Source organism: Perissodus microlepis, chromosome 23, assembly GCF_051167445.1.
Source record: "Perissodus microlepis isolate ML-2025 ecotype Zambia chromosome 23, ASM5116744v1, whole genome shotgun sequence".
Classification (NCBI taxonomy): domain Eukaryota; kingdom Metazoa; phylum Chordata; class Actinopteri; order Cichliformes; family Cichlidae; genus Perissodus; species Perissodus microlepis.
The window spans coordinates 40,982,460-41,010,172 of record NC_140482.1 but is presented as its reverse complement, the minus strand read 5'-3'; the positions used below and the strand labels follow the sequence as shown (position 1 = coordinate 41,010,172).

At 41.5% G+C, this 27,713-nt stretch overlaps 2 protein-coding genes across 4 annotated transcripts; both read right to left on the bottom strand.

The window, feature by feature from the left end:
• Positions 1 to 437: 437 nt before the first annotated feature.
• Positions 438 to 8,175, bottom strand: LOC146362209 (fizzy-related protein homolog). Of its 3 annotated transcripts, none has more exons than XM_084921940.1 (14): positions 7,992 to 8,175; positions 6,603 to 6,703; positions 6,174 to 6,293; positions 5,706 to 5,769; positions 5,483 to 5,613; positions 5,295 to 5,377; positions 5,030 to 5,213; positions 4,886 to 4,951; positions 4,700 to 4,802; positions 4,362 to 4,546; positions 4,029 to 4,262; positions 1,333 to 1,437; positions 1,154 to 1,246; positions 438 to 1,071 (listed from the first exon to the last, which is right to left on the bottom strand). In XM_084921940.1, exons 2-14 carry the CDS (start codon positions 6,660 to 6,662, stop codon positions 1,030 to 1,032), a joined length of 1,470 nt encoding a protein of 489 aa, XP_084778066.1. In that variant the 5' UTR covers positions 6,663 to 6,703; positions 7,992 to 8,175; the 3' UTR covers positions 438 to 1,029. The 3 variants fall into 3 exon arrangements, with proteins under 3 accessions (XP_084778066.1, XP_084778067.1, XP_084778068.1); XM_084921941.1 differs by having other exon boundaries at positions 5,483 to 5,610; XM_084921942.1 differs by lacking the exons at positions 6,174 to 6,293; positions 6,603 to 6,703; positions 7,992 to 8,175 and having other exon boundaries at positions 5,483 to 5,610; positions 5,706 to 6,091.
• Positions 8,176 to 14,596: 6,421 nt separating this feature from the next.
• On the bottom strand, positions 14,597 to 23,659 carry rx1 (retinal homeobox gene 1). The gene is made up of 4 exons (XM_084922333.1): positions 22,170 to 23,659; positions 21,429 to 21,764; positions 17,389 to 17,642; positions 14,597 to 17,116 (listed from the first exon to the last, which is right to left on the bottom strand). Exons 2-4 carry the CDS (start codon positions 21,736 to 21,738, stop codon positions 16,595 to 16,597), a joined length of 1,086 nt encoding a protein of 361 aa, XP_084778459.1. The 5' UTR covers positions 21,739 to 21,764; positions 22,170 to 23,659; the 3' UTR covers positions 14,597 to 16,594.
• Positions 23,660 to 27,713: the final 4,054 nt, after the last annotated feature.

Sequence of the window (27,713 nt, the reverse complement as noted above, 5' to 3'; positions counted from 1 at the left end):
AAACAACATGAAAGCATGACATCGCCCTGCCCTGTGCGAGTGGTTCAGGCTGGTTGATGGTGGTGTGATGGTGTGAGGAATATCATCTCGGCACACCGGGTCCAGAAGTATCAGTTGTGCATCACTTAAATGCGACAGCCTACCAGAGTTCTGCTGCTGACCATATTCCCTTATGACCACAGTGTACTCATCTTCTGATGGTTGCTTCTGGGGAGGATAATGTGCCACATCACAAAACTTGAATGATCTAAAACTGTTTGGTTGTTTTTTCTTAAACACTGCAACAAGTTTACCAGAACCTCTGAGGAATGTTTCCAGTAGCTTGTTCAATTTATGCCGCGAAGAAATTATAACAATTCTGAATGCACTGGCGGGTTTTCCATCCACGCTGTACAAGTTGTGAAAAATAAATAAATAAATATACACAAAGTCAGAAAGTGGCTCCTGAGTATCTTTTATTTGTTTTACTGCAAATAATCAGCAATTCAGTAGACGTCTAAATGCACAGCATTAGACTTTTTGTACTCAGTCACCTCCTCTCAACCACAGTCCAAAGGTCACAATAATCATGGTGCTTGGTTTTTTATTTATTCATAGTATAATATGTCATTAAATCACTCCAAACCTCCATCCTATGAACAATGGTGTAAAAATAAGTCTCTGAATGTCTGTTGTATAATAATTGTGTTAAATAAATTAAATCTGAGGTAAACAAAACACATTTCAGATGATACCAATATTCTTAAGGCTTGTGATTTCTAGTTTTGTATACTGACAATTAAGAAAAAAAAACACCCACTTTTACATTTTTTAAGCATATAATAAAAATAATACACTCACAGCAGATGCAAAAGAATTTTTCACACAATTTTAAAAAATAAAACTAAAACTAGGTGTTGCCGTCATTCCCTTTGTGAAAAGAAAACTCACAATAAGCCTCCGATTGTACTTTATGTCTTTAGCACCAGGCGGCTGAGCTATCCGCCGATGATGGCAGGATTTTATTTCTTTTAAAAAAGGTGCTTAAAGTCACCGTATCCTCTTGAAGAGATTTAAAACTGATACAGATTCCTGAAACAAAAAATGAAGAAACTTGGTTAATGTTTTCAGCAGGTATCAAAATGGGCGGGGTTTGTTGTTGATGCTTTCTCACCTTTGTCGAGCGCGTTTTATTGAAAACGTTCCAGAAGCGTAAAGTCTCGTCTCCAGCTCCCGTCACGATCGCCTCACCGTCTGGAGACATGGCCTAGAGAGTACAACAAGTCATTAGAATTTTATCTCAATAATGTTCTTATTTATATTATCAGTGGAGAAAAAAAACCCCAGACTGACCAGGTAGAGCACTCGGTAGGAGTGTCCTGTAAGCTTGGCCACCTGAGTGAGAGCTGGATATTTCCACACCAAGATTTGATTCTGAGAGTATCCGTGGGTGCTTACCTGAAAAAGAAAAGCATTTGTTTGCTTTTTTGTTGTTTTTAACAATGAACTCCAGTTTGTGTATGTGTGATGGACCGAGCTGAAAAAGCAGGAGTCGCAGGAATGAGCCGAAAATGGGTTTTCATTTATTTACAAACAGTAAATGTTGAGCTCATGAAAGAAGTCAAAGAAACAGTGAACTGTGACCTCAACAAACCAAACAAACATGAGTGACCTAAACAGGAAATGACACACATATAATGGCTGATCAGACCACTATGACACAACAGGAGTAAGTAAACAAACCACAAAACGATGCAGCACAGTCCAGTTTGTTAATAAACTAAACACCAAAGAAGAAAATCAAAACTAAACCCTAAACTCAATCATTTAATTAAAGAAAACACACTTTCTCCTCCTTCACCAGGAAGTGGTGGTGCGGTCCAATCATCCCCTCTATGCATTTCACTGCTTTAAACGCCACCTTTTGTTTCCTTTACCTGTTTCTTACCTGCCACGATCGGTGAGAGAGGCCGGACAAAGATTATACAAAAATCAAACCAAGAATCGGAAATAAATTGGTATAAATACATAAGCAAACTAAATGTGCGCGCTTACAAACAAATGTATCCAAACCAAACAAACTTACTGCAAACTGAAGTGTGAATGAATGAAGAAATAAAGAATACATCAGAGTTACCGACTTTTAGAGTGCAGTCATGGGTTTGGCCATCACGGTATGTAAAGACGATATAGCTGAATTAACAGCGAGATTAATCTTTGAAAACCTCTTCTTTCTTACGGGGTCGCCACAGCAGATCATCTGCCTCCATCTCAGCCTATCCCCAGCATCCTCCTCTGTCGCACCAACCCCCTGCATTTCCTCCTTCACTGCATCCACGAACCTTCTCTGTAGTCTTCCACTATCCTTCCCTCTGCACATGTCCAAACCATTAGTTACCGTTTTATGGGGTAACTGTTGAACCCATTCTCCATAACGGATAACCTTTGTGTCAAGCTTGGATCACAAATTCAAAATGTCATTAAAAGGGCTGGAAAGATGATTAGCATGCTCCATCCATCTTCCCCCCAGAAGATATTTGAAGAGTCAGTGATTGAGTGGGTTAGGGGGAAGAAAAAAAAATCACTAAAGATATAAATCACGTCCTTAATAAAAACCATGACTGATGAAGAATAAAGTATGAGACGCCTGCCTGACAGAATCTGTCATCCTCCTCATCACTAATACAAAATGATTAATCTCTTCATCTGTGTATTTAAAGTTCACATTAAATCAAACATGACAGTTACCTTATGTGACAGTAAGACTCACCTACTTGCCAGTCTTTGGTCCAGCAACGACAAATCAGTAATTTTGCAGCTATTCTTAATTCTGAAGTTTGTCATTTTCAATAAAACACAAAACAGGATTCATTCTGCACTCGTAGGTTTACACTAATTTTACATGCAACGAAACAGAGTTTTGAGTTTTAATCTCCCTCACTCATGATTATAGAGCTGAGGTCGATCCATGCAGAAGCCCCTGGAGCTGGCCAATCAGAACAGCTCTGTACATGTATCCAATCGACTTCAGAAAATGCTCTTAACTAGGGATGGGTACCGGTATCCGGTGCCATAATGACATAAACGGTAGTAACCAGGCCGAAAAGCAGCGCACATTTCGGTGCTTTTTTCCCCTGAGATGTCATACACTTTGGATTCTAGCCAATCATTTTACCTTTCTGAGGATAGTAGGCGGGTCCAGGTACGTTCCTTCTTTTAGAGCAGAGCTACAGAGTAAAAATGCCCAAGGCGAAGCGGTCAAAGTCTGGCTGTACTTCACAGCAAAAGATGCAAACTCAGCAGCCTGCAACAAGTGCTTTAAGCTGATACTGCGCAAAGGAGGTAACACCTCGAATCTGATGAAACACCTGGCGACGTATAGCGCTTTTTTTAAAGCCGAGAAATGCGCCGTATTTGATAGCTTGCTGCGAGACCTCACACCGAGCACATCTACTGCGGGTGTGGTGCCTGTTATCGGACCCGGAGTTAGCAACATCCCCCAAGAACCCGAAGAGGAGAGTCCTGGCCCCTAGCCCTGCCAGAGTAGCAGAAATGATGAGGATGATGATGCAGCAGCAGCCGTTCTTCTCTGCATGAGTAGCTTAATGTTGTTCGTTTGTAATTTACGTTGAGTAGGCTAACCACGTTATTACATTAATGCATGTAAGGTGAACTAGCAAACAGCATCATAGCTACATGCGGCTGTCTTCTTGTTTGATAGCGTAATACCATAAATCCCCCATAGCTGCAGAAAAGGCTAACATTGTTATCTTTTTACAAAAAAAACCCAAAAAAACAGCTGAACATGAGAGGTTTTAGGACAAAGTGTGTGTTCTCCATTCTTTAAGCACCGGTTCGAGCACCGTTTAAGCACCGGCACCGTTTCAAAAGTACCGGTTTGGCACCGGTATTGGATAAAACCTAAACGATACCCATCCCTACTTCTTAACGCATCGCTGCTGACCTACATTTTTAATCAGTGTCTTCACAATTACAAATGGTAATAAATCCGCGGACAGCAAATCCACTGTGCATGTGGGGTCTCTTACCAGCTCATTAGCATGTTTGGACCAGGCCAGGTTGCAGACCTGAGAGCCGGTGTCCATGCACTGCAGCGGCTGCGATGTCAGGGTATTCCAAAATCTAATGCAGCGGTCGGCGGTGCCGCCGCCCGAGGCCAGCAGGCCGTGCTGATGGGGGGACCAGGCGATGGCTTTAACTGCAGCCAGGTGATCGGTGTACGTCTGCACGGGACTGAGCGACGAGTGGTTCCACACCAACAGCTAAGACCACAAATCGAACACTCATCATCAGTGAGCAAAGCAAATCCATACAGTCTTTGTGGTTGATTAAATATTACAAAAAACAAAACAAAACTCTACCTTGTTGTCATTTCCGCCAGAGGCGAGCAGCTGGTGGTCAGTGCTCCACTTCAAACCGCACACTTCCTGTCTGTGTCCCTGCAGGCGCCTCTCTGACTGCAGCGGAGGCGTCCGCGCGTCTCGCTGGAGGATCATACGATCTCGGCTTCCCGAAGACAACTGGTCGGCGTTCCAAGCCAGAGCTCCTGTAATCAGAGTAACTTTAACTTAAGCCTCAGCTCAGACACAGTCTTAGTTGCTCCGCTTTAATGACCTCCAAGATGTCTCAACTTTATCCTGGCTGATTTTTCAAGTATTCCTTTAGGATCATTTCTGAAGCCACGATCACACTAACTCACCAACTCTGGCTGTGTGGCCCTCCAAGGCAAAAAGCTTTTTGCCAGCAGCAGCATCCCAGATCTGAACATAGCCTTTGTGAGTTCCCACGGCTACAAGGTTACCCTAAAACAAAGTGCAAAGCATCTTCTTAATAACAAAAAACAACTAACAGGTTTCTTTGACAGTAGTCTGCTACGTGTACTTACCCTTTCAGACCATCCGACCGATGTGACAGAGTCGCCCTCTACTGACAAATCGCACAGTCTGGTCACCTGAAGACACTTAGCTAGTGAGTCACTGTTGCACAGCACAGCAACAACAAACAGAAATTTACACTCCAGTATCGGTACCTGGCTGGTGCATGCGCTCCACAGGTAAACACACGTGCCCAGCCCCACACTGAGCATATTGAGAGCCGACCAGTCCACCAGGTTAAGATAAAAGTCATCCTGCAGCTCTGGAGCATCCAGGACTTTAAAGGGAATCTTGGAGATCTTGCGAGTTGGCTTCCTCGGTGAACGCAACAACTTCTGACTGCAACAGGAAGTTCAGGTATAACGTGACTCCAAAGTGCAGGGATGATCTCAAACTTTAGAGCTCAAACAGCGCTCTTACCTTTTATTGCTGACGGGTGATAACGAGTAGGGAGAGATGTTGGCGCCGTCTTCTGATGACAAGCTTTTGGTGTTGAGCGAGTACTGAACAGCAAACGTGCATCATTAGAGCAAACAGAGGTCTGATCAGAGCACAAACATGGTGCGCTAACAGTGCAAGATGACCGAGAGAATCTGAGACTTCCATACAGAGAAGAGACTCCTCTTCTCGGGCGGGGACGATTGCAGACGTCTGTCCTCCGTCTGGGGATCTTGGATCTTTTCTATTCCTGCTCCCAACAGCTCATTCTTCAGCAAAGCAGAGTAGGCCAGCCCGTCTGCTACAGCGACAGCAGTGATATTTGATTCATGTGCAGGTATAAAAGAATAACAAGGAAACAGCCAAATTTAGACAATTTCAAAACATATTCACCTTTGATATTGTCAGAAGAGGCATCCTTTGTTTTTTTGTTCACAGTCGGTGACTTCTCATTTTCCTGCACATAAATCATGAAGGTTATTGATCAATTTATAACATTTACACTGTAAATTATTTATTTTAAACATTTGGAAAACAATCATCACAACTTTAGAAAATATGAAACAGGAAATCTGAGTTTTCCCTCCATAACCCGAACCAGCCGACTTACACGACTATTTAATTTCCACTAATTCATGAAGTTGCTGTCAAAGCCCAGAGAGGAGCGACCTCACCAGCTGTGGACACTGAGACAGTTTTCCTACTGACGGCTATTTTCGCTGCTTAAATAAAACACAGAAGTGCTCTGTGATGTTCTTTCAAGAATTTTTGAAAAACTTAAAGTGACAAAACAAAAAAACACACTGGCTGTGTCCACACAGCTCTCTTACAAAAACCCAAAAACTTAAAACACAGTCTCACGCTGATCCTGTGAAAGTTGATATTCCAGTTTGCTCCCGCTCTGGTAGGTATGAATCTGTCTCCAAGCTTAGTGGGCGAGGACAGTGGTGAGCCGGCGGGTGTCCGACTGTTCTGCAGGTTCTGCAACACAAACATTTATCATTAAGTATGTTAGTTTATGAACACATAGAGGTTTGGTTAGTGATTACGTCATCTAAGATCTAACTTAATAATGTCACACATTCAGCACTGATGCACATCTTTATTAAGTTCCCATACTACAGCCAATGTGGTTACAATATCTGAGTAGATAAAAAAATAATTCTCTACAAGGAATAAATTAATAAAGCAAATTTCAAATCAGATGAAGGGATGGAAAAAAATGACACTTTATCATATTATTAAGGATGAAAACTAGGAAGAGGAGGAGAAACTAAGCGAACGACTCACAAAGATGTCATTCTCGATGTTAATTTGGCGTAGGAGGCGATGTTCATAGTCGGGATCCATCCTGGACCCTGAACCCTCAACCGCAGAGTGGGAGGACACAGCTGTGCAATACAAACAAAGGAGTTAATAAATAAACAAGCAGTTTAATCGAGATTGGGGCAACAATGTAAAAATCATCCCATTGTGATAACACTTTCTTTGCAACCACAATCTTTGCCTAAAAGTTTTTATGGACCAAGTTTTGGATATATAAAATGAACGCTGTGAATTTTTTGTGTTTTAAGATATTTAGATTTTACAATAGTTCACCCCATCATAAAAATAAATCAATCACTCACAGTTGAGTAAAAATATGGAGATTTTGATGAAGAATTTCAAGTTAAAAGTGTTTTACATGTTTTATTTTGCATTACTGTGAAGTATGACTTTATACTGTTTGGAAATGATCACTCTTTTGCAACATGAATGTATTAGTTTGTGCTCAAACACTTCACAGGACCGCTTTGACACTGTTAAAATACCTGTCCCTAATTAGTGGTTAATTTTTTATTAATTATTAATTATCTAGAAAAGCATCTTATAAATGAAGCTTTAAACTTCACCGAAATCTGTATATATTAATACAATTTGGAGCATAAAACTTTTAGGTAAATCTGGGATGGTCGAGCAGGAGGACCATGATGGCTTGAGAATTATATTGTGCCCACTTTTTCTTTTGTTGCTTTATGTCTGTGAAGGTTCTCAGTCATCCAGGTCATCGTAGTCTAAGGAGCTTGCAAAGAAAAGCGTCTGCACTACTTTAAGTTGCTTGAAGTTCAGAACTGAAGAAGCTTCTCGGATGAGAGGTGAAACGTCTTCAAGCAACTTAAAGAAGTCCAGACGCTTTTCTTTCCAAGCTCCTTTGGCCTTTTGTTGCTTTGTTTCGTTTTTGTGGTCACATTTTAGGTGGACGCAGTCAGAAAATTAGAGTAAAGACGGGTTGTTTTTCTGATTTAAGTTTTAAAATTATAAAGGCAAGAAGTTATTTTTTAAAAAAATGTTGTTAAATCGCCATCTTGATGTTGTAGCAGGCTATCTAAAAGCAGCAGTTTTATTGCTCACCTGCTAACTGTGCACTGCAAAACAAATCGATTACTCAACTTTAAATAACCAGAACATTTCGCCCCAACTACACCAAATCAGTGCTAGTTTCAAAAGCACTAATTACCTCAGGGTAACAGCACAACTCATTATTAACCAGTTACGAGAATCTAACATGCTTTAGAGATTCATTTGTAGCTAAATGTCTTCAAAGACGCTTATTTGTGCTAAATTAGAAGCAGGCAATGATAACTACCGTTAGCTTACTTAGCTAAGGGCTATCCGCTCATATTTGTCGGGACAGCATACCTAAAACGAGCCAGCTCCGGCAGACCACCTCCGGACAGAAACAGCGGGGACAGCCCGGCGAGCAGACGATCCGGACCGGCTATTTAAAACCATTCAGGCTCAGGTGCGGCTTGTTGTTTAGCTGAGGTCTACGTGACATTGCATTGTGGGAGTTTTGTGTCACTCCGGTGACGTACATCATAACACGGAAGTGTCCATATTTATTGCTGCAAGCAGGATGCTGTAAGCTGGGATACTGGAGCCAACTACCGGGAAAAAGAAGTGTTTTAAAAGTACTGATCGTGGATAAAGACTGACACGGTTAGGATGTTATATTTATCCCAATATCTGTGCTACAGTTAAAGTGATGTCATAAATTAGTCTCACCAAATGGTCCAAAATATTAAAGTGGAAGCAGTTTAACATCAACATGAGTCGTGCTGGGAACTTCTGATGCAGCAGCTCAAACTTAAATAAAAACATTAAAAGCGAATGCCTCCTGCCATTGTGTTTCAGTTACTTGTAATACCCACGTTTCAAGTATAGAGGGAGCACTAGACCCATAGCTAGATAGATGCTCACGGCATACATCTTTAGAAAAATAGAACAGAATAAATAACCACTTTATTGTCATTCAGCACTTACACCAGTTAGTGCACATCAGAATATCATTTTGGTGCTTTTATTCACCATTGATTGTACAATATAAATAACAAATAAATCTAAATCTAGGATATGAAAAGAATCTATGTACACTTAAGAATATAAGAGAAATTTATATACATTATTTAAAAAAGAAAAGAAGAAAACTTGCACAGAATACTGGGAAAATAAAACTAAAAACATACGTTGCACAGCAAAAATAACAGTATTTAATAACTTAATAACTTCTGACATAATCCTGGCTGGACGTTTGACCACTCTTCCTGTATGGACCAAGCGTAGTCCACTTTCAGTAGGGTTGAGGTTGGGTCTTTGAGGAGGCCATTCCAGATGTTAATGTCAACCTAAAACCAGTTTTGATGTGTGCTTTAGATCACTGCTGTGTTTAAATACCCACTTGTGTCCCAGTTTCAACTGTCTGGATGTGGACTGGAGGTGAAGATTCCTCCTCTTCAGTATTCCATCCACTTTTTGCAGTGTAGCAGTCCCACCCAGGGCACGGTAAATGGTAAATGGCCTGTATTTGTATAGCGCTTTTACTATTCCCTAAGGACCCCAAAGCGCTTTTACACATCCAGTCATCCATCCATTCACACACACATTCACACACTGGTGATGGCAGCTACATTGTAGCCACACTGTTTGAATTTGTAATTCTTGGAATCTCAGTTGTTTGGAGACGGCTCCAGAGATTTTTTTCCAACTTGTGTAAATGTACATTTCTTCTTTATAGATATTGACGGAGTTTTTTGGATTTTCACATTGTTCTGAGTATCAGTGAATCTACTGAGTGCTCTCAAGCAAATCCTTCTCATGCAGGCAACAAAAAACTACCAGTTGTAGTCGATCACGACCACCACAAAGAAGTTAATAGAAGTTCACAGTCTCTGGATTTTTTTGTATCCACATATCACAGTAAGCAAATGAAAGTATTTTATGCATTTTTAATGAAAGCCGATCACAAACTTCAGTAAAGTCAGTGGTTTCAGCTTCTGAAGATCTACTTTCAAACTGTTTAGAGGAGGGATATTGGCTTTATTGGACAAAGAACGGTGAATAAGGAGGAAAAGAGGAAGACCACAGAGAAGATCCATGGATGCAGCAAAGGTGGACATGCAGAGGGTTGGTATGACAGAAGAGAATACCAGGGATCGAGTGAGCTGGAGGCAGATGATGTGCTGTGGTGAGCCCTAAAGGGAGCAGCTGAAAGAAGAAAGACAGGGTTCAGTGAGAAATCAGGGAATCAATAACAAAGTATGAGTACTCTGCTGGTCCTGCGCTGGGAAATTCAGCTGTAGAAATAAAAGCTTCAGCTATGATGATCTAACATTATGTTAAGAAGAAATATCCTCTCTGCCGTCATTTTTCCAGCACAAACCTGTAGTGTAACATCTTACTGAACAACAGTCAGTAAGTTGGATGCTTAATATAAGGTGGTATTGTGTCTTCACTTTCTATTTGGGGCTCATTGTCTGCTACAAACTGCTGAAACAAAGTAAGATCGCAACTCTTCTGAGAAAAAAAATGCAGATGGAGTGACTCACAATGAAATATTTGATCATCTAATCAAATCTGAAGCCTGGTCTTGTTTTAAGAGAGTCTGGGTGTATTTTTAGACCCGACAGCTTGCGTCTCCCACTGTCCTGCTCTAGATGATATTGTAACAGGATTATAGAGTCATAAAGTGAGTGTGTGTGTGTTTGAATGTTGCATGCTCATCCAAACAGACTGCTGAAAGTACTTTTCTGCCACCGCCTCCCTCCATACAGTAAAGTGGCCTTTGAAATGCACAGCTAATGACCATGCAGCAGTAACAAAAGCCTGAGCACTGGGCCTTTAATGCTGCCAATTGTAGTGATGATAATCACACACTGAGCGCAGAGAGGGCTCCCCCCCGTGAACTTCACTGTGTGTTTTCTGGTGAGTGGGCCTAAAGAAATTTACCACATCAGACACACAACGTAGTCCTGCAAGTGTGAACGAAGCATCACCCCCCCCACACACACACACTCTCTCTCTCGATCTATTTGTCCCCCTCAGACACACCCACACAGCACTGGCGCCAACAACTAAATCCCCCACCCCTTTTCCTCCCTCCCCCCGTTAGCTGACCTCTAATTATGTCATGCGAAAAAGCTGTGTCCCATTGAAAAGCTCCCTTAATCAAACCCAATTAATTCCGCTTTTTTCCCTTATTATCCTTTGCAAGGAACGCGTCTTTCCAATAAGACTGTTAACTCCAACCATGGCGCTTTCAGATCTACTCGGGTGCAGGAGCAAAATAATAGACTGCACAATTAATCAATTAGTCATTAGGGATTCAGTTGTTCCTAATGAACACAGTTGCTGTGTAGAAGAGGGGCGTTAGACATGCCTCAAAGTTCCTCGTCTTTCTGTTTGGAAATGTGTCTACAAGTTGAATTCTTTGACTTTCACCGCTGTACTGCACAAGAAAACACAACTGAAAGAACTTTATGAATTTTTTATTGTTACACTACTGATCACGTTGGGATGATGTTTCTGATTCCTGGTTCTTTTAGAATCAGGGAGTCTGGACATGACTGACATATTATCAGAAAGAGTTTCCTTTGGTGTATTTTGGTAGCTGACGTGATCAAAAGATTGGCTTCAGTCATTTAATTGACTTCCTAATGTGTCACCTGTGTTCCTGGCAGTGTTGGTCAAGTTACTTGAAAAAAGTAATCAGTAACTACTCCCCCCCAAAAGTAATCCCGTTACTTTACTGATTACTTATTTTCAAAAGTAATTAATTACTTAGTTACTTTTTAAAAACACGATTTACAACCTGAACAGGTGATAAAGTGATAGATCTTTCAGCCCAATTCTACTTTTTCTGCATAATCCATCATACAAAATGTAATCAAATGGAAAAGTCTCTTTTTAAAACTTGTTTTATTAGTTTTAATCTTTTAACTTTATGCATCAAGCAAAAATTAAATTATATGCAACATTCTCTGACTGGAAGAAATTTGTTTAACATTTAAACCTATTTTCTGCACATTCCAGCACATAAAATATTTTTTTTTTTTTGTGTGTTTACACTCACTCTTTCGAATAGATGCAAGTAAAACACAGCAGAAAATAAAATCAAAGACTAGCGGTCCTGTTGCTCTATTTTCACCTGTAAAGCAGGCGGATGTTTACCCTGGTGCAGGTGTGCCGCAGCGGTCAGTTGAAGGAGTTTCTCTGTGAGTTTCCCATCACGTGGTAGCTACTCGGTGCTTGCTCGGAAGTTTAGGGGTTTTTTCGCTGTAAAAAGAAGTTTTCTTCCCACGAACAACGGACGCTAATGTTTTTGTCACTTTTTATGGAATCAAACTCAAAGTAAGGTCAGTACTTCCACGCTTTAAACGCTGCACGCTCATACTCTCTCCGCACTCGATATATGATCCATTGTTGATCTGCACACAGCTGTTGTCACGAACGTCGCGCTTGCTTACGTCACTGTCATGAGACATTCTCGCAAAAAAAAAATGACGGTTTTAGTAACGCAGTAACGCAGCGTTCCTACGGGAAAGTAACGGTAATCTAATTACCGTTTTTGCAATAGTAATCCCTTACTTTACTCGTTACTTGAAAAAAGTAATCGGATTACAGTAACGCGTAACGCGTTACTGCCCATCTCTGGTTACTGGTAATTGGCTGGTAATCAGTGGTAATGCAGAGAGGTTTGCATGATTAGGTCCCGAGACGTCAACTGGGGCACAGAAGAGGACAGTAGGAGGCTTTACTCTTTCAGTATGTAGAGGTGCAGGTTATACATATGGTAAAGCCTTTGTTAGCACAAAGCAGAGACTTCATTTGCTTTGTATTTATTTATTTTATTATTAATAAATGCCACCTTTTTTTGCACCACTTGTGCCTCAAGACTTCTTCAAACATCCCTTAAATCTTTTTGGTAGCTGATATTAACAGCTGCCCCCTCTTTGGGGTCTCAGTGCGGCACACACCCCCATTACCACCTCCTTGGAATGCCAGGTGCTGTAAGTTTAGGGGTGGGTGTGGCTCAGGTTGGTGGAGCATCCTTGACTCCTCCAGTCCGCATGCCAAAGCATCCTTGGGTAAAGTGCAGTTGTCCCTGATGGGTTTGTGTGAGTGTGCATTTTACATCTCTTGCTTTTAGGTAACTATGACAACAGATGTCATTGTTTATGTTTAATCAGCTTCCTTGTTGTGTAATGATCCAGAAGGATTTATTGTTCCAGGTATCAGGGAGAATTAAAGGTTGTGTTCCTGCTTCTTAATGCAACGCCACATTTGGTGATTTATTGTCTGACATCGAGCAATATGTGGACAAGACTGATTTTTCGGTATTAATCACATGTCCAGATTATATTGGATAATGTTTTGGATGAGCACATTCTTGTATGTAATACTGTGATATATTTTTAAAAAGTTAATATTTTTATCAAATAAGACCAGAAGTAGTGGTTGAGTAAATGTTAGTAGCATTGGGACAGGAAAACGACCCTCTGTCAGAACCTTTTTCCTGCCGATCTGCTGCTCCTTTTCCCATGCTTTCCTTTGTGCCACTCACTGTGGCTCAACGCATGCCTACCCCAGCCCCCGGCTGTGACTGTAGCCCCGACCCGGCCCCAGCTGAGCAGTGCCAGCAGTCCAGCAGTTAGTTAGTGTCCGCTCAGGCCCGGCTCGGCCTCGCCCGGCCCGGGTACTAATCCCTGGTCTGTCAGAGGACCCCACTCTGAACTCATCCTGCAACACAGGAAAACGCTCTAATTGGGGGATTTTCTACATCATTAACTCTGATGAGCACCCACCCCACCCCCTGTCTCCCCCTCTCCACTCTCCCTCTCTCTGCATGTCTCTCACACCCACACTTTTCTCCAACTTAATCTGGCTTCTTCACATTCTCGGCCTCTTTCATCCTTTCGGCAAAAGCTTGACTTTTTTTCCCCCCTTTTTCATTCAGGATGTGTTGTTTGCTTAATTATTCACATATGAGACCCTAACAGTAAAGTAAAAAGTGTGTAAATAGTGAAAGTCTTACCTGTGCACTTGTTATATTCACAAAAGAGCTAAAAGCCATTTCCACAGTTTGAGGTCCTGTATTACTACTTAAAAGTACTTACTGACTTTTCAATACAAACTTTGTTCTGCACAAATTTTCCCTTTTATGTAAAGTGCAAAACATCGTGTCACCACATTTTTTTTCTTATAAGGAGAATATGCTGGGATGAAATATCGTGATATAAATATGCATATTAAAATGTTGTATCTGTGTATTGCACAGAAAACAATGTATGCAACTTATTTTTAAAATCAGGATATCTTGCTGAGCTCTGTAACTTGGATCTAATTGGAACACATCTATTTTCATGTTAAGAATTTAAAAAGATCCTGCAAAAACGTCCATGTTTCATCCACTGGCTTATCCATATGGTCCTTGAAGTACGGTCTGCTCAGCCCTCCATCTGTCCAGGACAGTGTCTCACATGCTGAGGAGCCCAGCGAGCACGGCGGCACCGGCCCTCTGTGAACATGTGTTGCAGCGGCTGAACCTTGCAGCCTGCCTGCCTGCCAGCCTGCCTGCCTGCCTGGGGGCAATTAGGGAGCCGAGCCCTGTGGTCAGAGGCCCCCCTGGGAAGTCCTGATTGATTGGAGTCTCATCTTCCTAACAGGCTGGCATCCTGCCACAAACCCATGGAAAAGCAGAGAGGATTGAGAGGGGTAAAAAGAAAGAAAACCATGACAGAGAGAGAGACAAGGTGCACAAGTGTTTGCAGCAAAAAAAATGTCTCTGCTCATGTATGTCAGATGACAACGATTATACTGTAGTAATCTTGGATTGCTTTAGTAGTCTTAGGGAGGTTAAAAACCCTACAGTGACTGTGGGAATGAGTGCATAGGTCAACATGAAAGCACTGCAGTGAGAACGCAGAGATACAATTTCTGTCAAACTATATTTATTTTCAGTAGATCTCCATTTGTTCCAGAATATGAACATCAACAATCCAGACAAAATCCAAAAGAAATAAAACAACGATATCACTAAGACAGACATAACTAGGGCATGTAAGACAATCTTCTGTACATTTTCACAGACAACAATAAAAATAACTAAAACTAGTGCAATGTTGTCTGTTATCTAACCTTTGGCTTATTCTTGGCCCAAAACATTTATGCTGCAAACTAAATGTCCTGTTAACACATAAGATAATTCTGGTTTCCTGTGCTGTGTGAGGTCACCATTGTGTAAAACTACATGAAGACAGATGATGAACAGCGGCTGTAACATTACTTATCCCCTTTAGGTCGGACAAGAGTGAATTTCAAAAGTATCCAAAAATAAGGAAAAAAAAGTGGAGTGTGACTTTGTAACAATCTGGGCAGAAATGAGTCTCCTTTTTTATTTTTAACAGAAGAAAAAACACATTTTATAAAGAAACATAAAAAATGGGTTTCTGAAATTGCACTTTAAGATGACAGAGTTTTCTATCCCTCTTGTTCTGTTAAAAAGTCAAAAAATATATAAATTTCAATCTCCAAAGATTTGTTTGAGATGGTACCTGCACATGCAAAACATTTCAGTGTCACAGTCTTATTTATTTACCTCTACTGTCCATATGAAGCATATTGTGCTCCAACTTTAAGATGATTGGGGCTTAACCCTGTAACAGATGGCATAAGACTAATATTGTGTCACTAATGACCAAAGCAGTAACAATCCATGTTTCCTCTTGTTTGAAAAAGAAAAAAAAAACTACAACAAAATGGTTACAAGGGCCTATTTAGTGCAGCCTGAGACCGTTTCTCCCCCTTCTGTTCGGGACAAAGAGGATGCACTTGGATCAATTGTGTCGAACAAAGACCGAACTATGTGGGGTGACGCATCACACAGGGCTCTTTCTGCTGCCCTGCACGTACACGCAGCCACCCAACACTGAGCTGCCAACAGGTTTTCTCCTCCAACAGTCACTCAAGCAAAAAGAGGGCTACTCCGCTGACTAGCCTGCGTTTTTTTTGTCTGCTTCCTCTGCCTTTCTTCTGCTTCCTCCCTTCTTTAAAGCACAAGTCAGAAAAAACGTATCCGTGCAGAAATATTTTTGGTATATTCCCGGTCCCAGTTGAGGTGACCCTTTTCCCACCAGATGAAGATCTCTTAAAGAAGCTTCTCCTGACTGATCATCTTCTTCCAGTCACACCAAGATATCTAAAACATGGACTCGCGTATCTAAACTGCGTAGCAAGTAGAAACATAAACCATAGTACAGGTGGACATAAAACGAAAACCAGCTACACGGCTTTTATAACTAAACAGATTAGTGAGATGAGCAGTGACACTGTAGTGTGTCTTCACGCCTCGATTTCACATTAAACAGAGACCAAAGGTCCATTCACAAAGTCCTCTAAGACCCTGATTTGCAGACCCATGAAAATTCGACAGCTGGACTAATTAGTAAAAACACAAATGTGGTGTAAAAAAAATTAGAAAAGAAAAGCATGAGAATGATATTTTGCTCGACTCAAATGATTTGGATAAATGAAAAGTGATGAATAAGAATTCCCGCATTTTGGCAGTTTTTAATGATATAGCGTGTCTTCACTGTTGGTGCACCCAAAGAGCTGCAGCAAAGGCTCAGGCATGAAACGTGCATTCAGAGCCTGTTTGTGACTCGTAAATACTTCTAGGTGTCATAAACCGTTTGTTCCACCAAGAAGACATTTGTTTTTAACGAACCCAAGGCAACAATAGACACCTAGAGATTGGACGAGCAAAAATATCGGAAACTTTTAACCCGCTGAAGGTTTCAGCTGTTTTTTAAGGGGGAAGAAGTAAAAAAGAAAATAAAGTCTCCCCCCCAAACAAAAATTCTTACGTCCTCAGCTTTCACAGTTCAGAATCCGCTTCTTTCACTTTGTGGCGTAGCACGTGACGTGTCACTTCCAGCATTGCTCACGTCGACCGCCGAGCTCGTTAGTCACATGGGTTGCCAGGTCTTGTCCATAGACTGGATGTGTTCCTTGGCTTTCATCCTCAGCGCAGCAATACTGGAGCTGCGCTGGTCCACATCCTCCAAAGGGTACTTTTCAGGGTATGGTGCTGGACACTGATAAGGAGGAGGAGCCATGCTCTGCATCCCCTGACCCATGGACGGATGGGGATGAGTGTGAGGGTGTGGATGAGAACCATGAGGACCATGAGGACCATGAGGACCGTGAGGAGCGTGGGGGGTGGAGTTGAGGAAATGGTGGCTTGGGTAGCTGGGCTGGAGGCCTTGAGCTGGACCCATGAAGCCTGGGATACTGTGCACAGGTGTAGCACTGGACAGGGGAGAGGTCAGCCAGGGTTCCAAGGGGAGGGAGTTGGTCATTGGACCCATGCTGGTGTGAACCGGTGCCGGACGGTTGAAAGAGAGCATGGGTGAATCGTGGAGCTTCATGGTGCTGGCGTCCATTTTTTCCTGACGGCGCCATTTAGCTCTGCGGTTCTGAAACCAGACCTGGAAGAAAATGACAGAAAAATAAGGTACGTGTAAATATAATGGAGTGCAGAGTTTTTCATTCTGGGTAGGGAAATATACTCGAATATACTCGACAACACTGGGGGAGTTTTTTTGAATGAATACAGCCTTTCACGTAGTGTGAATATGAGATTTTATTCCAGAATAATGAGAATATCTCTAAAAAAACAAACCAAAAGCACGACAGAAACGTTTGAAGTGCTTCTTAGCAATCCCTGAAATGGTGTTGCCTCTAATGCAGTTCACGTTACCTGAACTCGGACTTCGGGGAGGTTCACCTTCATGGCGAGCTCCTCGCGGCTGTACACGTCTGGGTAATGGGACTTTTCAAAGGCACGCTCCAGCTCGTGCAGCTGGTAGGTGGTGAAGGTGGTGCGGTTGCGCCTGTGTTTCTTCTTGGGCTGCTCATCCTTGCTTGGGTCCGGAGACTTGCCTTCATCGCTCTCTATACTCTTCCTCAGCTCGCTCAGTTCCTGATCACATTTGTTTGCAAATAAGCCGGAGTCTGTGGAAGAGCCCAGGAAAAAATATTGTGAGTTTTTATTTCCTCCTCATGCTTTTTGACTGGACTAAGTGAATGAGAACTACAGTTTAGAGAGAAATACAAATGGAGAATGCAGTCTCCCACTTTCCAGTAGAGCAAACATTAGTTTGACACCTGCAACAATAGGCCACTGTAGGTCAGTGAAGCAAGCAATTCCCTGTACCTCAATGAAGCTCCACAACATTCCTAATCGGATTTAGGAAGCTTTTTCCAGTGTTTACTTTTCTTCAAAGTTAAAAGGTCTTTAAAAAGAAATTTGAAAACCACTGTTTTTATCACCACGCTCAACAGCCACTCTTAGTTTGTTACCATTTTTGGCTAAGCTCACAGCAGATCTGAAAGAATCTATTTCCCCCGTGCAGGAGAGCCAAAGCACGGAAACGTCCCGAGTTCTGTCCGTCTTTAGGATCACAGGTTACTGACAAGCTGGTGTTTACAGACACTACAAAGCTTTCACTGGCACTGTCCCTCCTCATAACCCTCCCCGTCAAACGATTCCTCTCTCAATTCTTCTTCCTCAGCTCTATTTCTAATCGAATCAACGTGCATATTCATCGACAGTATACAGAAACATGGGAGAGGCCACAGGGGAAAACAGGGAGGTGTTTAAGGTCATCCAGACCAGCCAGCAAACTGATTTAGCTAAACAAAGTACAGAGATGATGATCCGGGAATAAAATAATCTACTCGAGTTAAGAGTTAATAAGTGCCAAGCTTGGATCTGACTCAAAGACTTAATTTCATTCAGGATGTTAGATAAGTTGCAAATCACAGAAAGTGGGTTAAGCTCATTTTAATTAAGGGCTAATTTTGTTATTAAGGTAAACCATAGAAACATCAGTATCATCAGTATCTCTTACACCAACTAACATATAGTGAGACGAGCAAAAATCTCGTTTTTTTATGAGCTTTCAAAGTTATATTCAGCAGTTACTCTACAGAGCAGCACAGGTGTTTATCTAAAAGTGTAAAGGTGATGGCTGACATTCGCCATATTTTCGCTCTGGTTTTGGTCTATCAGCCCTCTAAGGAAGTATTCAGCTCTTTGCTTTAACAGATGTAACTGTAACAAATGTAACTGTAACAAATGTAACTGTATCAGATGTAACTGTAACAAATGGAACTGTATCAGATGTAACTGTAACAGATGTAACTGTAACAAATGGAACTGTATCAGATGTAACTGTATTCTGACTGCAGATATTTTTCAGGTTTCTCAGGCTGAGTGATGTGAGGGCTAGACCCCGATCTCAATGAGACTTCTTCTTCTCTGATTTAATAACGACAGTTCAAGACTTTAAAGAGCAGGAAAAGGTCATTTCAAATCTCGGGGTCATTTAAAAACGCCGTCATCACACGACCAGCTCAGACCGTGTGGTTTACAATAGTCTCGGCTGTGTTAGCAGCAGAGAGTGCATCACAGGTGAGGCAGTCTTCACGTTTGGGTAAAACAGCTCTAGCTATCGGCTGCGTATGTTTGTGAAGAATTGATTTATAGTCCCAATTTTTTGACTTCCTAAAAGCTGATATTGGTACGAGTCCTCATCGCTCATCAGTGCAGCTCTAAACCAAAACAGTCATGTTTTGGTTTTGTTTTTTTTTTGTGTCCCGTTTGGATCTTTAGCCATCAGAATTGTTGTCTTAAGGCCAAGAAAGATGCCAAGCGGATTTATTTTACCAAGTGGATCATCATGGCCTTGCCATATTGGTCCATTTGATTGACCTTTATTATAATTATGAATTTATTTTATTTTCGGTTGCTACAAACGGGACAGACATGACTGGGGGATAGGACAGGGAGAAAGAATGAAAGAAAGAGAGGGAGAGAAAGAAAGCCAAAGGGGAGAAGAGACGGTGAGAAGGGGGGGAAGAAAGAAAAACAAACAAACAAACAAACAAACAAAACACCTGGATCACCTGTATGGAGAAAAAAAAACAGAAGAGAAAGCAAACAACAAAGAGCAACGTAATAAAAAAAAAAACAGCACCATCACAATAAACTAGCTAGCAGTAGATAACAGTAGATACTAAATAATAAACGATATTGTGCAGAATAAAAACAGTCATGTTTGACTGTGAAATAAGGGACTGAAGCTACAGGTCATAACATGTTCAGGAATACACTTTTATGTTGAGTGACATTTCAGAGCTTCAGCAGACTGTGTACGAATCTGAATGCTAGCTTGTTTCTGTTAATGGGATGCGGTGATGGAGATGAAGGAGGGGGTCGACTGTGGTCTTTCTGCTGGAGAAACGGGAGCCGAGGCAAAAGCAAAGCAGGGTTTTGGGGTTCATTTATCCACCTCTCATTAAGCAGCTATGACAAAGACCAGGCTCCGACAAAGGCAGAGGTCAGGCCTGGTTCAGTGACCAGCTCTTGGCCTGTCAGCCCATCACAGCCACTGGTCTGAAGCCTCCCTACTGTTTATCAGCCAGCAGAACATCTCAGCACGGAGAGGAGAGGGGGGTGGCCCGACTGACACCGAACACAGAGAAGCTGCTCGGTCAGGAGGAACTGGGCTGACTTCACACAGGATGGAGTGATGTCATTGGTGTTGATGGATGTTAATGCACTGAAACCAAACTGCATCTGAGTCACTTAAAAGCAGTGTTTCTGTTCATCTCCGGTTCACAGGAACAACTTTTTCTCTTGTTCCTGCCACAAAATCACCAACCACCTGCCTGATCCTGTGTGTGAAAATAGCTTCAGATTAAACATGATTCAATTTGATTCTAGGAGCGAACGATAACAATAAAGAGCGATTGGACTACGGTACAATCTAATCTGCACAGAAGAGAAGATTAGGGGAATTCCACAAGGGGATGGGATTGGTCTTGGGGACATAAACCCCCTACACCATCTTGTCCTGTGATTTATCTCTCAATCTCAGTCCACACGGTGGAGTTAATGCAGCTTTACATGGCAACGGTGTTTAATGCACTGATTTCGAATCGGTGCGTGAGAGGTTTTCATGCAAAGGTGGAATAACCTCATTTAAAGTGATCAGACTTTTGATGATAGGCTGTTGAAATAATACGAGCTGTAATTATAACTGAATGTCACAGATGTGAAGCTGCTTTTGTTACTCATTTTGTATATTTTGTGTGCGTGAGAGTTGAAAATCAGATTTTGGTTTATTAGATTCTTACACCAGATTCTAAATCTCAGGTCAAAATAAAGGCCTGCGAGTTTATTCTGGGTGTTTGTGTGATGTCCTTTAAGTGGCTGTTTTTATCTAATTGTGTTTTAAAATGTTTGCTTCACTTGTTATTTATGTCATTTGATCTGTTTCCTGCTTTTTACCACAACTGCCGACAAAACAGTCACGTCACGAAGCTTGACTGGTTTATTCTGGTTCCTGAGCAAGGTTTGGACTATAAAAGGCTCGAACTGTGTTTGTGGTCAGATAATATCCTGTTCAGCTATCTGGTAGTTTAAAAACATATTATGTTTTCCCAGCAGCATCAATAACTTCAGTCTACCTATGTTCTGCATTACATCATTCAAATCCTTAAAGTTAGAAAAAGCAAAGATCACTTCAGTCCAGCAGTGCTGCTGCTGTATAATCAATATCTGACCATCTCTATGCTTTGAGGCTTTGATGATTCACCCTCAGTAACAAACTCTGCAGCAGCTGATCCATACTGCTCAAAGAGCTCACAAAATTTAACAAAATCATCTTAAAAGGTGGTGCTACTCTTACAAAAATCAGCTTTGCCAGGATGGAGAGCAACAGCCGGACTCACCGTGGTACTGCTGCTGCTCTGTGCCGCTGCTGCTTCTCAGAGAGGAAAGGTGCCCGCTGTAGGACGGGTGCGACGAGGGCTCCAGCTGCTTCCCGGTCTCCGCCAGGCTGTCTATGTTCACTTTGTGGGGTCCGGGGGCCGTGGCGGGACTTAGCAAGGGGTCCTGCTCTTTGCTGAAACCCAGGATGACATCGATGCTGTGGACGCGGCCTCCCACTGCAACGCCCCCACCTTTACCCAGTTCGTGGAAATTGCTGGGCGAGAGGCAGCTGTCGTCCACCATGCTCATGGTATCCAGCGATAAATGCATTCGAGCGTCTTGGCAATCACCTGGGCCTGGGGTCGAGGGAAGATGTTTGGGTGAGGCTACGCAGACGCAGATCACTAGGTCACCTAGGATGACTGTTATTCATCTAAACCTGATTATCTTCTTCGGAGGCCCAGAGGGTCAGGACCCCGTAGACTCTGAGTGTTCCAACAAACCACTAATAAGATTGTGACTATGGGTCAACTTCACACACAAAGAGGCTTTCTTATAAAACGTTTTACTGCTGGACTTAATATTATGGAAACTCAGGCTAACATTTTCAAACGTAGTCACATTTTGGGTGAATCTTTGGACTAACGTGCACTTTTCCTGACAAATAAGTCATGAAGTTGTTGGATTTCCAGCAAATGATTCTGTGTTTGTTACATAAGAAGTAAATAATTAGAGCCGAATGAGACCGTGGCAGTGCTTACCTCTTGGAAGTAAATATGCTGAAGTACTGAAGTTACTGATGCCAGTGCTCCACCTGTTCCTCTCAGCGGCTCTCCCTCCAACTTCACTCTTCCCAGATCCGCTATGTGCACCGCCTGCAGTCGCTCAGCTGGCGTTGATTGCCTAGCATTTCTCTAAATATGTTCTCTTTGTGTGACAAACAGCCCCAAATAGATGCACTCCGATGGTAAAGAGCATTTAGTAGCTGAGTTCAGACGCTATCCACTCCAGCTCAGAGAGGAGAGTGGGAGAGGAGTGAGCCGGAGAGAGAGAGGTGGACAAAGCTGAGGCGGCGTAGGAGGTGAAACGAGGGGATTAGGAGAGGGCTGTTAATTGCAATCCTTCCCCTTTAAGAGTGACTGGCGGCTGTTTTCTGCTTAAGTAACTGTTTTAAATGTCATTTTCATTTACCCCCGACGGAGAAGGCCCGGCTAATGAAGCCCGGACGAGACTTTCTTTCATAAATTTATTGTTTTAAAGACAAAAGAATCGCTCAAAGTTTTCACTAATCACTGCCGGGACCCCTTTGTGTGAAAATACCGCAAGAAAGGAAAAGGTGAAATTGTAATGCACACAATAGAACAACAACAAAAAGAAAACAATTTACCACGAGGTTTATTTTGTGTAATAAAAATGTAAAATACCACATGTATGTTCTGTGTTGGTTCTCTATCTGATTTGCAGGGAAGTTGTGCTACTACTAGTTTTATTAACTACAAACTAAAAAGCAAAGTGCAACAACGTAACCACTGATGTACTCAAAATATATCATTTTAAACAGATCGGGCTTGATGCATGTAATTATTTACCATCTTAATTTCTGATTTTTCTACTTTATATGCACTGTTTTTATTCCGTTATTAGACATAAACTTTTATTATCGGCAGCCTGCGATATTTAAACCTTTAATTCTCCTTTTATTGTTCTGTCATTTCAGTTTTTGTTTTATTTTCATGTAAAGCAAGTTTGCATGAACCACCCACTAAAAGAGATTAATGGAAGCCAGTCAGTTGTTTAAATGGATTAAAAAGAGAGCTAATGTTTTATAGTGTGGTTTAAATTAATGGTAAAATTTGTATATTTATTTATTTTTGTTTGTCTGATAGCATTTATTTAAAAAATAAATCGGACATTTCAAACAGTTACTCGCTACTTGAGTAGTCTTTTCGCCAAGTACTTTTTTACTCTTACTTGAGTAACTTTTTTGACGACTACTTTTCACTTTTACTTGAGTAATAATATTCTAAAGTAATGCTACTCTTACTTGAGTACAATTTTTGGATACTCGACCCACCTCTGGGTTTAATGGCTCCACAGTTAATCAAATCAGTCAAAATAAGACTGTTTTGTGGAACTTGAACCTTTTACTCTCCTGCTGTGCTGTGTGTGGCTTTCAAACACGATCCATCAGCTCAAAGCTAACTGTAACAAAGACAAGAACTGCCTTGGCTTTGGAAAACCCTCTAAATATATTTAAAATATGCTTAAACAGTGGAATAGGTGACAGAAAATACCTGTGGTGACACAGAACGTCTACACAATCTCTGATTAAAAATGCCACGTCCATTTAAGACCATAGATTCAAACTATTTCATAGAAGCAGAAAAAAAACGTGTGGTAAGCGAAGTCATAAAGGGACATTATCACCTCAGGGTTATTTCATTTGACTGAGTGGTGTTTCTCACGAGACCGCAGCTCAAAAGGCTGAGAGGTAGGGCACAGAGTTTGGAGGCCACAGACCTCAAAGTTGACCCTGGCTTAACGTCACAGAAATTAGCACCGACTCTAAAGACGCTAAAGAGATTTCCTCTGACCTCAGACATATCTCAAAATAAAGACAGATACAGATAAACGCACGACTGAATCTAAAACTCGGACCTTTGTTTTTTGAGAAGAAACTGTCCCGTGATCATTTCAAATTCCTCGTCACAGTCTTTTTGTTTTTATGTTACATTTCTGTGCTACAAAGGACTGTATTTTTTCTGCACATGCCCCGCAGTAAAACGTCTATTTATATGTCAGTGGAGACAGCAAACGCTTCACCTGCAGATCACCCTGCTAAATTTGGAGCTTTCTCATCCGCCATCTACGGCGGCAACGAGCGAGTCCTGTCCTTGTGATCTTGTGTCACTTGAGCAGAGTTGGCAACCTACGCGCATTCTTCACTTAAGTAGAAGTACAGACACTTGTGTTGGAAAAAAGGCTCTGGGAGAAGATGAAGCACTGATACAAATTCTTTATTAAAAGTTCAAATGTGCTCAAAGTATCAAAGTCTAAAGCTAACCGAGTGACTTTGCCTTCACACCTAAACAGACTGTAAACGATGCTGCCTAACATCTCCAACTCTTCTCCATCTGTCATGCATGATAAGCACTGGTGTTGGATGCACTGTGTTTTTATGTGAACTGGTACTTTTATAGCATCTTTTCATTCACCCACTCATACAATCACATTCACACACTCACTCAAATGCATCAAGGGAAACGTAGGGTTCAGCATTTTGCCCGAGGATGCAGATTGGAGGAGCCGGGAATCAAACCTTCCAATTATAATTAGACGACCTACTCTACCTCCTGAGCTACAGCTCCTATTTAGGATGTTAAACACTCAATAACTCCCCTCAAATGATTTAAAACTAAAGTAACCAGCGAAAGAAAATGTAAGGAGTACAAAGTAAAGATATATGTCTTAAAATGAAGGAGCTAAGAGTAAAAATAAACACTCAAGTAAATCATGGGTACTGGAAACTCTACCTAACAGTTACAGTGTATTTACACTTCATTATTTCGCACCTCTGGACATCAGGGAAGTTAATGTGGAGGTGAAGACAGCAAGAAGTAAGAGACAAGTGAACTGATCAACATTTTTTACTCTCCCACTAGCAGGATACCAAAGAGGTGGAGATGCATTGTGGGTAATCTAGTTTTTGTCAAGGAAGAATGAGTAGAATAAAAAAATCTGTAATTTTAAAGCTGACTTTGATTGACAGTGCCAGCTGTAAGTTTTCAACACCACTGACAGGGTAACCTCACCACTGCAGTGCACAGTGTGAAGTACTGCTGTAGTACTGCTGTAGTACTACTGTAGTACTGCTGTAGCCAATGCATTAACAAAATGAAAAGGTATGTTTTCAGCCCATAATTCACTCATGTTATCTAAACAAGGCCAAAGAGTGTAGGGTCCATGGCAGAGATTCAGTTTCGGTGTAATAACAGAATATTAGAGCCGCCTTTAAACAACACAAATAATCATATAGATTTAAACCCATAAATTAAGTGCTGACGCACAAAAAGGAAATGTATTTTCTCTGAACTATTCCTCTTAGTCAAGACTGAATCTTACTGCCTACAAGCTTATAAAGCAATGATGGACTAAGGTGCTAACTTATCCTGAGATGACGTTAATACATTTTTGACCTTACGTAGTTTCTCTGTTATCCTGACTGAGCATAAATTGGTTAAGAAGGGGCAGTGTAGTTATCAAGCTGCTTAGTTTTATCAGATGACAGTGTAAGTCCCCGTGATCCTATTAGAAGTAAAAACAGCGAACTTGTAAATGAACAGTGTCAGCTTGTTAGGGGGGTGGGGGGGTGGGAGTGGGGGCAGAGAGAGGAGGGTGAGTACAGGAGGTAAAAAGAGGGAAGGGGACCAGAAAGGGAGTGGAAGTGGGACAAATGTGGAAGTATCACAAGGAAGGCAAAGTCATGTGTCCGTGAAGATGTCTACCTCTGAGAGTAAACTAGCGCACGCACACGCACACACACACACACACACACACACACACACACAGCGTCCTTTCGTGATTGGCTCTCGTTGGTTACAATTCCACTATCTGCAAGACTACTGAGTGTTTCTATGGTTACATCAGCTCCATTGCTATTTGCAGTCAGTGTTTACATGGATACATTCATTCACACACACACACACACGCACACGCACACACACACACACACACACACACGCACGCACACGCACACACACACACACACACACGTGTATAAATACTGCTCACAAAAACATTTAAAAACTTTTCCTGGATCTTGAATGAAAGAACTTGAAAATCTTTATTGACACATGTTGACACTCACATGACATCAAAAACTGAAATCCGATCAGAATCACACCAAAAATAGAAGTAAAAAATTTAGTGTTGACTTAATTTGTATTATATTTATTTACTTTTTTAATGTTTTTTGAAGAGTGTCTGTGTATCTATCAGGCTAGCTATGTAGCCAACCTTGCTTCACACAATCATTTTAAGATGGCAGCTGTCTGCAATGTTTGCTGGAAGAAATCGTTACTGTAACTCCTGTACTCAGCAAATTGATTCAATTACGTTCAGTGAACTGCTGGAATCTCTGTCGGAGTCTCGGGTGTTTCCAGCTCATTTCTTTCCAAATTTTTTAAAAATAAAAACACTTTCAGAAGGAAGACGCGCTTTCAGAGCTCTGGAAGTCGATTGCAAACTAAATTAAATACAAAGCTTTAAGCTAATGTTACTCTAAATTCTGATTAAACAGTTAGTGATGAGCTCCTTTGCTTTGCTCAGTTTCTACAGCTAGTTAGCTGGAAATGCTAACAATCGTAGCCCTAAACACACTGTCTAAGCTACTACTTACACTTTGGAGGAACAGGCAGGTAGGTAATGTTACAGAGGACACAGCCTCTGGCTTTTGCTTCTTCCAAAACACCCCCGAATGTAAAAAAAATGCACCTTTTTTTGGACCCTTCCTGCTTAATGAGCATCTGTTTTAAAAAGGGCCCAAGAGCCCGCTCCATGAAACCACACAATATCCACCATCATCCACCTTTAGCCAAATTTTAACCCCTACAAAAGACCTGTTTTAATCACTCACTCTGTCAACATCCTTGTCACGCAAGCACCTCTACTGTGAGACTCTACCCAAGAGACAGACGCTGCTCTTAACCTTATTTTCATAATTGAATTACAGCTGCCCCCTGTCACAGGATAAGCGCGGGCTTATCCCGATTTCTCATGTTAAGTGATATAACGATTTACATCAGCAAACCATCAATGTGTTACAGCATGTTATAATGAAAGTATGTGTAGGAAAACCTAACAGATAAAACTTTGCATCTTTTGGACGGAAGACAAAAGTTTACTGTCAAGCTGGAGAAGTGCTCCTCTGAGCATTCGTGATGCACAAACAGTGTCTATGAGGAAGGAAGAAGAAACAAATCTTGTCTGAAAAGTCAGTGACGTTTGTGTGGATTTTAGAAAAGGAAGTGATGCGCTTTGCCATCTCTGAAGCATGAGGTGAGAATAGTCCTCATTGGAGATGTGCGCAGAGAAATAATTAAACGATGAGTAAGAACATCATGAAGACAAATATGACAAAAGCTCATTTACTTCTTCGAGAGCAATCAAGTGTTCAGAAGCAAACTTGACTTCATGACGCATAAAGACTGTGCTAAGCTTGAGCTTCTTAGATGCTGTACTTGACTGTTCGCTCTGACCTAAAGAAAACGTGGTGGGGACGACAAACTCCTGTGGGGCTTAAATCT

What these genes read in the sequence shown, in the direction of transcription:
- LOC146362209 (XM_084921940.1), bottom strand. Translation starts at nt 6,662, where the DNA reads ATGGATCCCGACTATGAACATCGCCTCCTACGCCAAATTAACATCGAG. An exon ending in AGAAGAGGAGTCTCTTCTCT is followed by an intron (nt 5,378 to 5,482) that starts GTATGGAAGTCT and finishes TTTGCTGTTCAG; the next exon opens with TACTCGCTCAACACCAAAAG. An exon ending in GGAGCGCATGCACCAGCCAG is followed by an intron (nt 4,952 to 5,029) that starts GTACCGATACTG and finishes AAGTGTCTTCAG; the next exon opens with GTGACCAGACTGTGCGATTT.
- rx1 (XM_084922333.1), bottom strand. Translation starts at nt 21,738, where the DNA reads ATGCATTTATCGCTGGATACCATGAGCATGGTGGACGACAGCTGCCTC. An exon ending in AGAGCAGCAGCAGTACCACG is followed by an intron (nt 17,643 to 21,428) that starts GTGAGTCCGGCT and finishes GCTCTTCCACAG; the next exon opens with ACTCCGGCTTATTTGCAAAC. An exon ending in TCCCCGAAGTCCGAGTTCAG is followed by an intron (nt 17,117 to 17,388) that starts GTAACGTGAACT and finishes ATTTTCTTCCAG; the next exon opens with GTCTGGTTTCAGAACCGCAG.